At 40.6% G+C, this 13,910-nt stretch overlaps 1 protein-coding gene across 2 annotated transcripts in view; it reads left to right on the plus strand.

The window, feature by feature from the left end:
• Positions 1-208: 208 nt before the first annotated feature.
• zbbx (zinc finger, B-box domain containing) overlaps positions 209-13,910 on the plus strand; it is a 42,155-nt gene continuing 28,453 nt past the window's right edge. Inside the window, exons 1-4 of one of the 2 annotated variants that reach the window (XM_074641688.1) lie at positions 209-321; positions 5,570-5,707; positions 7,720-7,951; positions 9,292-9,436. In XM_074641688.1, the coding sequence (XP_074497789.1) occupies positions 307-321; positions 5,570-5,707; positions 7,720-7,951; positions 9,292-9,436 (530 nt within the window). In that variant the 5' untranslated portion in view covers positions 209-306. Of the gene's footprint in view, positions 322-5,569; positions 5,708-7,719; positions 7,952-8,538; positions 8,707-9,291; positions 9,437-13,910 lie in introns of those variants that run through there. The other variant, XM_074641689.1, reaches the window with a different exon arrangement.

Raw genomic sequence — 13,910 nt, forward strand, 5'->3', positions numbered from 1 at the left:
GTTACACACCATTCCTTTAAATATTTAACACATATTACTTCTCCTTCTACTACAAGCTTCGTCAATGCAGACACACATCTATACATACACTTACATGATTACTGTTTTTTTTTATATTCTGCTTCCCTAAGACACACAAACATATAAACACACACATCTTCACATCCATCTCTCCCACATGATTACAAGCACACACTGACTTCACTGTGTATCTCTGTATTGTAGAAGTGTACCGAATGCGCAGAGGACTACTGCATTGGCTGCTTTACCAAATTCCACCAGAAGGGGGCACTGAAGCTCCACAGAATGATCCCCATTCAGGTGAGCATGGTCCCACGAGCATCACGCCTATCTCCTCTCCTCTCTGTGACTGTGTCTCTCTCTGTCTGTTTCTCTCTTTCTCTTGCACATATACTTTCAATAATATCTCTCCTGATCCCATTCTCCTCCTGCTTCTCTCATTCTTTTCTTTTGCATTTCTTGCATTCCTGACTACAGTATCTAGTTATCTCAACGTCTCCCCGTTCTCTCTGTTTCTGCACCCCATCTCACTTTTGTATGTACACACACACACACACACACACACACACACACACACACACACACACTGACACACACGTATTAACTGGAAGGCTGTACATTCATGTGAGTTTGTGTGTTGCGCTGTTGCAGGTTTGCTGTGTTCTTCTACCCAATATGCAAAATGGATGTCCCTCATTAACATATTCCTTGATCGCAAAAGCTTGTTCTGGTCACTTATGTGCATACACACACACTCAAACAATGGGTTGTATTTATGAAGCAATATCCTATTAAACCAAATTTGTATGGAAATCATTTTTATTAGGGGAACCTCATTTTTCCAAAGCTATTGCTAATACTCATAATAAGCTGCAGTATGCTGAGTTGTTAAAACACCCTTTAAGTGTATGGATTTTTAAAATTCCCTTATTGCTAAACTAAATTAATCATATCAAATTTTAACTAGACAATACGGGCGCTTTGCTTAGACCAACTGCTTCTCAAATTAACTCATTCTTTCGAATTTAGGGAATCCACTAATGTTTCTTTAGCCCAGTCTAGCACGCTTGCCAACGTGTTATCAGGTCCACTGCTGCATATAACCGACGTGAGCCATTTGGTTGCAAGATCAAGCCATTATGTTCTCCATAAAGCTAAACTGATTGGCTGTGATCATGCAGGTTACTAGAGAGAAAGCACCTTTATGAAAAGCCATATTCAGCTCTGTTACTCGAGTTTAATATAAGTCTCTGGGGCGTGGGTTTCTTTCGTCCTTACTTTGTTCGTATTATGTTCAGAAGGCATGTGTTCATGTTCTTTCATAGTGTTTCTTAATAACTACTGGCTTGTGTTCATATGTGTGTGTACTGGTGTCTATTTATGGAGTTACTCCATGTACTCTTGGCTTATGTGCATCTTGTTTTCTGCTAGCGGTATTGTTTTTTTCCCGGGATGTGTGTGCCTTTTTCATATTATTGTTTTCTTGGGTGCTATTATTTTCATCTAGAAGTACTCACAGAGATTGACTATGCTGTGATGTGGGCTTTGTGAGTGTGCATGGAAATAGCTGTGTGATTTACATACCTATGATTTATATATGTACTACAGTGTGCATTTGTACAAGTCATTTGTTTAGCTACAGAAGCTTTTTTGTATGATTATGCACAGAACAGCCTGCTATTAACCTTTATACAGTGTAGCTTATATAGACCGCTCTTTGTTCAGTGTTCCTGTCCATGTGCTAGCTGCTAGTTGGGTCAACACACCAGTATGTTACTGGAAAGCCAGGGTGGAACAAAGTCACACACACTGACAGAGACAAAAAGTACACACATTGCAACAGCTCTGTGAAACCACACAACGACTCTCTCTATCTCCGTATATCTCGCCAGTGTTCATTTCTTTTTCTCTCCTCACTTCAGTCACTTGGTGATGCATGGGTGGAAGCTCACTCACTTTCAACACATACACATGCATACTCTTATTCAATCACACATGCAAAACTGTGTATTTTGGCAGGACATAAAGACCGGGGATTATACACATGCAGCTGACGCAGGCATCTCTCTCTCTGCTAATCCTGTTTCATTTGCCTTGGAAAGAATGAGGGAGGGAGAGAGAGAGCGAACGAGAGTCAGAAAGACAAAAAGAATATTAATTTCAGCAGTACGCTGTGTTGGGGCTTTCGTCAGGGCCTCATCAGCTTGTGTTTCAAGCCTCACACGCGCACAGACCTGGCTTAATTAATGTTTGCAAAGCATTCTTGGAATTTGATTTAGCCTAACTGGTGTGGAGTACCAGATGGGTGTGGTATGCTGGATCAAAACAATTCTGACGTCAGGTGATTTTTAGTTATACAGAAATATTTTAAACTTGCATTAGCATACATAATTGAGGTAATTTAAATGTTAAATTAATTTCTTTGTGTAATTGCATTGTTGGAAAAACCCATCCATCTCTCTCTCTGCACAAAGCCTGCCCTGCATCACTTAACCCCCTTAAAAAGACAAGTTAACTAAAGGTGCTGGTTCAACAGTATCTTGGAGCTGATATAGTAGGGGTTGCCCAACTGGCTTGAATCCTAGATTCTCTGACTGAAAGACGATCTTTCACTGCACGATTCAGAGTTGCTTTAAATGCAGAGAGTGGGGATTTCTTTGCTCATTAGTATGATTATGGTAGCCTTGGATGTGTGATGCTGCACTGTGGGTAGGGCTGTCACGGTGAAGGAATTTCTCCTGCGGTGATGATTGGCTCAACACTGCGTTATGTGGTATTATTTTGTAATTATTTTTTTTTGCAAATTACTTAATTTATCCTGATTTTAGTGCTATAAAAATAAGCTTTATTGTTTGGCTATTATTAGGTATATTGTTGCTTTTTAAATAACAAAGAATTAACACCTGTTTACTGTTAAATGCAGAACACAGAAGGACAACAAGGAGTAGCGTTATTTTTTAGCTGAAACACTGTGGTTGCGTCTGGTTGCAATGATACAGAATATCCACAGGAGTAAAAATGTCGGCACAAGGTAGTAGTACTTGCTCTGGATGAAGGGAAGGCTGAAACACGAAGGGAGAGGCAACGGACCCATTAGTCTATGTGTATTCATAGTAAAAAACGACACTATTGAGCAAAGCGTTTTACCCAAAGTTGAACATTTTTCAACTCACGGAGACTAGAAAAAAAGCACAAAACGTGCAGCGATCAGCGCTGAATACCTGGTCACATTGCTGCTGTGGTGCCCCCATTGCAAAGAATTCAAAAAAGAAGAGCTAATGGTCAAATGTGTGGGTTATTGTCGATGGAACAGTGACCTTTCACTTTTCTCCCGGGTCAAAGAAAGGATAAACCCAAAGCACTGTTTTAACACAGACTGATTAAGATTGTGAATGGCACATTTTTCAGAGCTTGTGCAACATGTGTCATGTGTCCCATTTGAACAGTGTCTCCTGGAAGGCATTCATTGTGTTGCAATTGGTTGTAGACACGAAAAGTTGTCTGAAAAGACAGCTTGAGAGAGAAGGTCAAAGTCATGCCTACTCTTACACCTCTGTACAGCTGGCCATTGTGTGAAGTTGGTATGATTGTTGTATTGTATGTTTGGGAAAGATACAAACATTTGTTGGACTCCTTCCAGATACACCACCAGAATTTTCAACGCCGTTAGATGATATGACAAGCTCTTAGTTTGAAGCATACCGAGGCCTTAAGTGTCCATTGATGTGCACCTGTAAGCACAATTGGCTTGTGACCAAAAAGACAGAGACAAAGATTTGCCTTCAGAGGGTGTTAAGATGAGGAAAGTAATGTCCCCAGGCGTGTGGGATTGTTTGCAGACAAAGATTTGATTCTTAAAGATTTCATGGCCATGGGCAAGTTCCCTCCCAGGAGATGCTGAATGAACTAATTCAACACTTGGATAGAGTGTCACTGAGTGAACATTTTGCTTTCATCACCGATGAGAAGAGATATGTCAGACCAATAACGATTCTCGGTCTTTGCCATATTGGTCATATACAGATTCATCAATCCATAGTGTCATTATAACTGTTCGAGACCAGATGTACAATCCATCACAGGCGTAAACAAAGAGCTCCCGACCAGGAGACGACAAACATATGATTGTGCTTCTGCCCTGCAGGGGAAAATGTCTAGTGTGAAGTGATCTTATGCTGCAAAAGGCCTCCTTTAAATGTGGCATAGTAAGTGCACATTTTGTTAGACAGGTATCACATCCACATGTTTAATGTTTAATGGGTGAAACTACTAGGATCACCACGGAGGTCCCCTGGGCGCATGAGACCAATTTTATTGTGTTTCTAAGGATTAAAGTGATCCTATAACTTTTCTCCATGCTCAATAGGTTGCTTGTATCCTGCAAATTCTCTGTGAAGGTGCTACAGAGCCAGCAATAAAATCATTAAATGAGCAAAATGATACTGTAGCTTCCTAGCCTATAGCCTGAATTTCGTCTTTCTCAAGCTCTCTGTGTCTCAGTTCCTCCACATTTACATTACACGTTTGTTTGTGTGTTTCTGTTGGACACCTTCAAGGACAGGATAACAGTCTGCAGACTTAACCCGTCTGCAGCCCTGCTGCTCCGTGGTGATTAATGGAACAGAATAACGAATTCAGCCTGTGGAATAGAGAAAATCAATCAGCACTCACACAGTGTGCTTCCCATTTTCTCTGGTCCATAAGTATGGAGATATCTGATCACATTCTATGTAAATGATTGTTTCTTTTTCGAAGAAAAAAAGGATGTTTGGTGTATGTGCGATGCGTTATTGGATGAAGTTTGTCAATAGATACGTATTGCTTTGTGGTTAAAATGGGATGTAGTGTGCAATGCAATAGACATGAAGTGTGGTACCAGCTTGGTCATGGGTCGTGTCTTTCTGCAGAGGCTCTTTGTGGTTTCATTTACATGAAATAAAGGTGCATACATTAACTCTATAAAATTGAGTTCATCATTGTGACTTTCAAGGTTATGCTGGTGATGTAGGTATGAGCACTTAAAAAGATTAGGTTGTACCCTCTAAATGGGGTTCATGGCAGCTGTCTACAGCATAGTGGCCTTGTCTCGTTGCCTTCATGTCGTTAGTGTAAATGAAGTAGAACTTGCTTGGTAATATACTTAATTATATTCAAAATATGTGGAAAAGTTGCGACTGATTCATCTTTTGTCTCCAGTTTGACGATTCTGACGCTTTGTTGTTGTTGATCACTGTTGTAGGCAGCACCACTGTTGATGAGGCGTCTGCCGCCTCACTCTAGTTGCTTTATTTTCCTCGAACAAAATGCTCAGCTTTGATAAATAACTGACTAGTTTCTTATTTTGCAGTATTATCTCTTGCTTTTATGCAATCTATTATTCTTTTTTTTCCACTTGCTTCTGATTCAGTTAATCTCCCTGCTATTATATTTTATGTATTTTATATAAAATGTATCACATCTCTCTCTCACAAAGTGCCAGCTGCTGCCATTCTGTTCGGTAACAACAATGTTGATCTAATCTCATATACTATGGCGTTCTTTTTTACAGACAGATTTACAGACCCATGTGAGCACTCGAGATGTTGTCAGCTGCTTACAGAAACAGATTAACCCTAGCTCCTCTCCCAGTACCTCTACAAGTCCTGCTGTGGCAAAACCTACGCAACTGTACCCTGATTCCAGCCAGGTAGGTAGTAATCTTTACTGTAGAGGTACTGTATACATGATCGAGGGCTGAGTTTCGACTCACTTCATTTAGCGTAGTACTTACACACACAGTTCATTGACTTACAAGCAACACACATACAAAACCTACAAGGACAAAACACATCAATAAACTCCTCCTAACATACATCCCACATTACACAACACTGTAGAGACCAGGTTTCGCTCTGATGCAACTGGACAATAAAATGTGCATTGTATTGACTTTTTGGGGAAACAAAAGAAGTGAGCGACTCTTAAAAAGAAATGTTGAAATAACAGGTTCATAATAATAATAATAATAATAATAATAATAATAATAATAATAATAATAATAAAATCAGGTCAAAGCTTTAAATATAAAAGGCCCTGGGTTAAATCAGCACATCACAAGTCAAGAATATAGTCCTGTATTATTTTTCTTTACCTTATCTTTACTTTATCCTTACCTATCTTCCAAATCTGTTGTTTGTGCTTCTGTCAAATTCAATTAATTGTTAATTATATATTAGGGAACAGGACAGAATATTAAATTACAAATGTTATTGGATATATACTTACTGGTATAGTCATATTTTGCAATTACAAGTACCATTTTCAAAACTTTTAAGACAATCTATAAACATTTGTGCCACCAACAATTATATCAACAATTAAAGACAATCTATACACATTTGAGCTGCCAACAATCATCCCAACCATTATTTTGTAAAAGTAAGTATGATTTTTTTTCAAATGGTTATTGATCCATGAAGGAAATTTCTCTCCATTTATAGTTCACTTGCTTTGACAATACAGCAGAAAGATGTCAAACAAGCATTTGCACCGTGTGAGTTTTACCTCTGCACCCTGCGAGTCAATTGAAAAGCCTTCAAACAAACCCTAATTGACGCTATATCCACAGGCTGTATCTACAGGCAGGCTTCTCGACTGCTTGTACCTTTGGACTAAAAAGTGCCCACCAACAGTCTAGGTCTGGCAAAAACAGTTAGATTGACATTTCAGGCTCTTTACACCACAGCTCAGTTGACCTTATTCACACATCAGTCATTTCGAACAGCTGGGATCAGAAGGTGCTGAGAAGATCGGTATACTGTATATATCAAACTAGTGATATTCAGAGTAGACTTCAGCCAGAGGCCAAGAGAGATCAAAAAGTCACCAACCTGAGAAGCAACAACTGTCTGACGTTAATGTGTTTTAAGTACTGGCAATTAACGTTAGCAGGCTGAATATGTAAAAATATGAACCCACTGTAGAGTAACCGTATTTGAAAATTCCAAGAATACTTCCAATATATTATAGATGATTGCCCAGGAGGAGATACTGTCTATCTTTTCACCAAGATTTCTAGAAGCTTGAGATGAGAAAATTATAACTACTGCCAACTGATTTCTTTTACTTGTTCAGTTTGACACTTATATATGTGATGTGATGAATTATTCTAAAACGTTTCACTTCTGATGAACATTACTCTGCAAGATGAGTATCCATCATTAAGAACTACAAGGCCTTGAGCTCAGTCACCTTTGACATGTTTTCCTGAGTTTGCTAGTAGGAACTGCGTTGAGACCATTTAACATTCTTGTTTATTCCAACGGAGCTACTTTTTAGAGGTCTAATATGAAGATATATACGTTTAGAAAATGTCCCCCATCACTTTTTAAAGGTGTCTCGACAAAGGTATAGCTAAGGTCACAACCAAGTTTGCAAACTTTAAAGACATGTTTTTCCTTGCCCTTGCCTGCGGAATCAGCAGGCAATAGGGCGCCTGCAGCATTCAAAATCTCATTAACTGGCCCTTCCGTTATTTTGCACTCATCAACAAATGAATATTTAGTCATGCAAAGGGAAAGTACACAGGCATACAAATTCGATTTTTCTGTATATCAGAAAACAAGACTTGTGTGGAACAGTTCAGACGCTTCTTAACCTTGCATCACAATTTGGCCATCCATTACTAACTAATATCAGGAGGTATTCTTTTTGTTGCAGGTGTTGACTGCGGATCATGGAGAGGAGGAGGAAAAGATGGAAATGATTGAAGAAAGGCAGAGAAGGGAGGATGAGAGGGGATTTCCCACCTCTCTTCTTAGAGGAGAGTACAATGAGGAGGAGTCTGCGACATCTTTCCAGGAAGCTCTCAGACAATGGAGAGGAGAGAAGAGTGATGATGAATCAAGAGAACCAAGGAATGAGGAGGCAATGTGGACACCCATCCGACCAGGTGAACGGCATATACATGATCGCAGGCAAATAGACATAGACATACACACAGGATAAGGCTTTTTGAGGGATCAGGCTTATGGTACAACCAGGTAACAAACAACAGGATGACCTGCTGGTTACAAAGAATATCATGAACACCTGTACAATCTAGTGCAATGCAGGTGCTAAAACAAAGTATTTCAGATAAAGGGTGAATACAGGTATATTCAGACAGACAGTAAGAGAAAAATAATGTGTTTTTTAACATTAAATCATGTTAACATGTTCTAGTAGAAACACAAAATACAAGTATTTACCTGAAAATGAGCATGATATGTCCCCTTTAGTTAAGTGGCCACTCAATATTGTATGCATATATACAGTAATACTTGAGTAAATGTTTTTTTTATTTTCTATGCCTGCTACGTTCTTCTCTTCTTAGCTCTTCCTGTCTCCAGCACTCCTCCTTCCCTCCCATTTTCACCTACTCCTCAGCTTCCCTGCTCCCCCCCTCTCCCTGTCTCTGCTCTGATCTGTTAAGGCCTTATAGAAAGTGCTTACCACTGCAGTAGGAGGGTAAATCCATGGCTGTTGCATATTGAGATAATGAGAGGAGTGTTAGGGGTGGCCCTACTCCACACCACAGCACTAATCGCCTCAGCTGTGTGCATGCGTGTGTGTACAAGCTCCACTGCGTCAGGCAATTTTTATGCCTTTTCACACATACTGTGTTCCTGCATGTGCACCAGTGTTTGTGTGTCCAGGTTTATGTGGGTGTGTATTATTAGCGCTATTATTCCAGGTTTCTGGGCGTATGTGTCTAGGTGTTTGTGCTTTTTATTAGGCCTCCTATTTTCTCTGCTTTACTGCTTGGACAGACTCTGCTCCTCTCTGCCTTCGCTCTGCTCTGCAAATTACTGCTAGCCCCTCCAGCCCTAATTATTTCTGTCAGGCCAATGGCACCCAGGCCCAATTTAAAGCCGCCACTGTGGACTGCCAAAGTGTCTGGAGTACAATCATAACATTTCTCCTTCTTACCTCTATCTTTCCCTTTCTCTCATGCACTTACTATGTTCCTTTTGTATTGTATATATCTTTTTCTTTTCCCCAGGGAGCTCTCTCCTGTCTGTTTGTGTTTTGGCACTCTTGGCGTGGTGACAAGGTGTTTTCTCACTACATGAGGGGAGGTGTTTTGAGGAAGGTGTTGAGAAGCTGGCGAATGATGTTTTCCTGCTGCCATTTCTAACTCTGTCTGACTCCTTCTCTCCTTTTGGCTGCGTTTTCCTCCTCTTCCTCCTCTCTCTCTCTCTTAACTTAACTTTATTTTTGTGTGATCTCCCCTTCCCCATATTTCCCCAGCATCGGTGTCAGCTATGGCGACCCAGGCTGACCTCGCTCCAGACAGAGGAAGAGGAGGGAGAGAAGGGAGGGTACCTGTCAGGGTGGAGTTTGCAGAAAACAGCCTTACCTACATGGACAGATTGCTTCTCAAGAAGCACCGCAGGTACACACACAGACAGACGGACAACAATGTGCACGCACCACACATACATATTCTAAAGCATATAGAGGCTTCTCTTATGGGGTTCAGCCAACAGGCCCCATGAGAAGCTGGGCTTCTCCCCTATTCATTATGCCTCACAACATATATTTTTTGTTCAAAGCTAAGGTTGAAAGTAATTCTTTCCTTTAGAAAACAGAGGTAACTCACAATTATATAGTGACATAATTGTGTGGCTATACAGAGAAAAAAAATATGGTTGTTAAGGAAGGTTATGCTTAGCGACTGTTATGCATTTTAGAACTGCTTTTAATGTGAAACAACTAATCAAAACTAAGGACTGTGACTATTCCTTTATGAATGACTCATTTACGTCATGATTATTCCACTTTTACTTTGATGGTGTTGTCATTTCTGTGTCAGAATTAGATAAACATATTTTACGTATGTGCTAAATACTAAATACTATTAGTGCTCAGTATGCAGTATACTCAGTATGCACTGTCTAAAAGTGTCTACACTGGATCCATTCAGGCAGTGTCTACTGACAAATAAATAGATATTTTTAGGAAAACTTGAAACTCAAAAGTTAGTTGTGCTAGAGGCTTTTCTATCAACTTCAAGAAATATCTTGAACGACTCCTCGGTGCCTCCCTGCTGTTCCATTACCTTGATTTCTTCCTGTTCCCTTCCTGGTGCCAACTGATGTTTCTAAGCCGTCAAAATTGCTTCTTCACAAAGTGGGATGATTTCCAAGTATTCTAGTATGGACTACTTTTTCATAGAGGGCTTAGAGGTAATGGACTTACTATATTCATGATTTGTCAGGCTGAAGTTGATTAGGAGCTATAGAGAATGGCGAGTTCAGACTGCAATGCTGTGTGAAGTAGTGCAATGGATATTAGACACGACGTCCGTCCATATGACGGAATAAGATTGGATAGTTATACAAATGAGGCACAAATGAGCCAGGACGTAGTGATAAACCAGAGGTGCATGGTAAATTAGGTAATTTTTACTTTCAAAAGTGGTTTCATTGGAATGTGGAAATTTTCCCAAATTACTTGGGAGTAATACTGTGTTTGTTACTTTAATATTAACAACTATAATGTCACACATACAGTATGTTTCTGTGAAGCTTTGGGTAGACTTAACACAATGAAAGATTGTGATTTAATGCCAACTGTTTTGAGATATTTATAATTTTTAAGACTGCAGCAATGCTAAGGTATATGACATTTGTATTTGTTTTTATTTAATTTATTTTATCTTATATATTTTCTTTTGATGTATCACCAACACGTTCTCATCCCAACTCGTCTCATACTGCCCCTTGGCATCCCTTTATGATTAGGCAACAAAACCACTTAGTGATTTTTAAGAAAATACTACATGGTTGGGCTTAAAACTACTACAATTGAGAACTGAAAATTAAACTGAAGGTTGTGAACATAGGACACGAACGAACAGCTGATTGTAACGTGAAAGTGAAACTTAACACGGGACACAAATAGCGGTCTCCTGGATGAAAGCCTTACGTTTGTTGGACTCCACCTCCCCTCCCGCCCTTAGTGTGTCTTTTCACTCTTTAAACTACGTCACCACACCCTCAGCGCACTTTCTGTTTACTGTTGCCGCGGATGGGTTTACATTGTAGTTAATGGACAGCCTGATGCAGCTCTTACCTGCGCTAAAGGCTGCCTTGTAAGTCGGCATCACACGCCGACGGCCGTGACAAAGCGTCTATCTATTTGACACCCTGGGAATGAGAATGCGCTGGTATCACTGTGTTCTTTTTCACTTTTTTTTCACAATCATGTCTACAGCTGCCCATGAAGATCAGACCATTGTAGTACAAGAGGTCACTTAGTGACAACTTGTTGCGGTTGTTACTTGTACAGCTGGGAACATGGATATGACCACATTCACACACAGTTTTCACAACAAGCTCTCCTTCTCATCTCTTCTATTTGTTGTCACTTCCATTACTGGGGACACAAATACATCCACATGTGCACACACGCAGTTTTCACATCACACACACCTTCTCTCGCCACCGCATGAAAACCACTCTAGTCAGCGTACAACATAAGCCACCGGTGTACAAAGCAGTTTCTCAGCACTTATTGTGCAGTAGACTGCCCGAGGGCCTGGCTTCAGCAGGTCCCATTATTACAGCCCTTTATTTAAGCGGTTCCTTTTGGGCTGAGTTGCCCACTGGAGAGCAGGCCAGAGGAGGGGAGAGCAGAGTGCAGTTTTAGGCCCGCTGACTGCCTGAGCTGGAATGCTCTAAGTCCCCAGCTGTAGCAGCCTTTAACTGTGGAATAGACTAGAGAGCCAATCTAGAGTGCAATAAGCCTGCAGCGGTGATGGTGGCAGAGCTTAATGGAGAGACATAGAGACTGGCTGGCTGGCAGAAAGAAGTGGGAGGCTGAATTTTAACAAGCCTCTATAATAATGGGAAAGAGAGTGAAGGAAGGAGGGAGCGTGGAGGATGAAGGAGTTTGAAAAAATTTGCTAAAAATGCTCAGCTATATTAGAGTCATACACTCTATCACCTGGTTCGATTTGTGGGTGGCCTGCAAGTTACAGAAAGCAACCTCGGGACCAGGGGGGCATCAATCTCATTTCCTGAGCCTGCTGGGCAGTGTGGGTGAGGTAAGTGAACGCTCGCCCTTCCATCAACTGCCAGAGTCAAAGTATCGGTGATCAAGGCAATGAACCATGAAATACAAGACTGCACAAGCATAGAACTGAGATCTGAACTGGCCCCTACCCGAACCTGTAAGACCTGATCTGACTTGTATTGGCAATATTAAAACCCAAATCTGGCTGCGATTAGATTTAGATTGGGATCTAATCTAAATACTCATTCACACACTGATGGCACAGCCTTCAGGAGCAATTTGGGGTTAAGTTGCTCAAGGACACTTCGACATGTGACCGGAGGAACCGAGGATCGAACTGCCGACGTTCACATTGGTGGACAACCGGCTCTACCTCTGAGCCACAGCCGCCCCGTATTTCTTATCCAAGGAAAAGATATATGGTTATTTTTTTATCTTCAAAGTATAGGTCATCTACAAGGCTATATGTTTACTTTAGACACAGAAAGGCTTTTTCACAGTAAAGAAATATGGGAGCCACCCTATTAGGCCTACATTCAATAAGACACGGTGACCTCCCTCACAAAACACAACTAGCTTATAATTTCCATAGAGCAATTACTGGCTTATTCAACACGACTCCAATGAGGTGATGATGTTGTTCCATGTCTGTGTAAGAAAAGAATAAGGGCAGAGCCATCAGGTTATTAGTTCGAAAAGGAGAAAAACTCTCTGTTATGCTTGAGCATACACACAGTAGATGTCAGACTGCCTCAAAACAACTCTATCAACAAAAATGTGAAGTCCAGTGGATTGTTTTCTTCCTGTTTATATGTCATGGCCAATACTTTTACCTTCTTTTCCCAGTGAGACTGTAGATCCTCACACTTTTTTTGTCTGTCAATAGTGTTCTGAAGTAAAAGACAGGTCTGACTGGTCTGAAGCAGCTAACTCGACCTGCGCCATACAGTTGCTTGCAGTCAAAGTTTTAGCTTTGAGTACAGAAATAGAAGCTTAGATAGTTGGAGTAATGGTCGAAATATCACCTCTGATAGATGTGGCGACTTCCATGAAGCACTTCTGGCACATATGTCATATTTGATTGAGCTACCCTGCTGTCCGCAGGGCAAATATAGCAGCAGTAATGGTCCTATCGAAGGGCTCATTGCTGTCAAATGTCTCTTGCTTTAACTTTATTGCAGAGGGCATCAAACAAGGGTATTTCCATTAGTCTTAGAGACATTTAAATGATACTTAAACCAAATGAAGTATTGTTTCTAATGAAGTATCATAAATAAAATGTGAAAGCTGAGGAATCATGTCTTATACATCACTTAGTGCTGCCTCACCTCCCACTCACTCAATACAACAGTTCCATAATTTGTCTCTAAATGGCATCGTAGTTAAACTATATCTCACTTTCTCCTTTTTAGAGAGACTTATAAATAATTTGCCATTGTATTAATTACTGCAGGGCAACTCTCCTCTAGCTCTTCCTCACAGGGTGCAAGCTAATTTGGTAGGGATTCAAAATCCTTCCTCAAGAACACTTCACCAGGGTTGGTTTTTGCCTCTGTGGATGCGTTAACCAGGCTCGATTGGTTGACGGTCTCTTTATCAAACATGTATTTCCAAAGGGAGGTAAAAATGGAAGAGCTGAGAGGACCCCAAAAGAGCAACATGCTTCTTTTTCCTGTGCTCTGCCAAAAGCCTAAATGCAAACAGCCTAAGGCTAGTGAGGCCACTGCATGTAAAGTACTGTATGTAAAGAGAAAAAGTGGTGAATGGATGGGGCATACGAGGGAAAGGATTAAATATAACTTTCTGAGTACATTAAATAGACTGAGAAAAGATAAACATTGCCAGGCTTG

This window comes from Sebastes fasciatus, chromosome 7, assembly GCF_043250625.1.
Source record: "Sebastes fasciatus isolate fSebFas1 chromosome 7, fSebFas1.pri, whole genome shotgun sequence".
Classification (NCBI taxonomy): Eukaryota; Metazoa; Chordata; class Actinopteri; order Perciformes; family Sebastidae; genus Sebastes; species Sebastes fasciatus.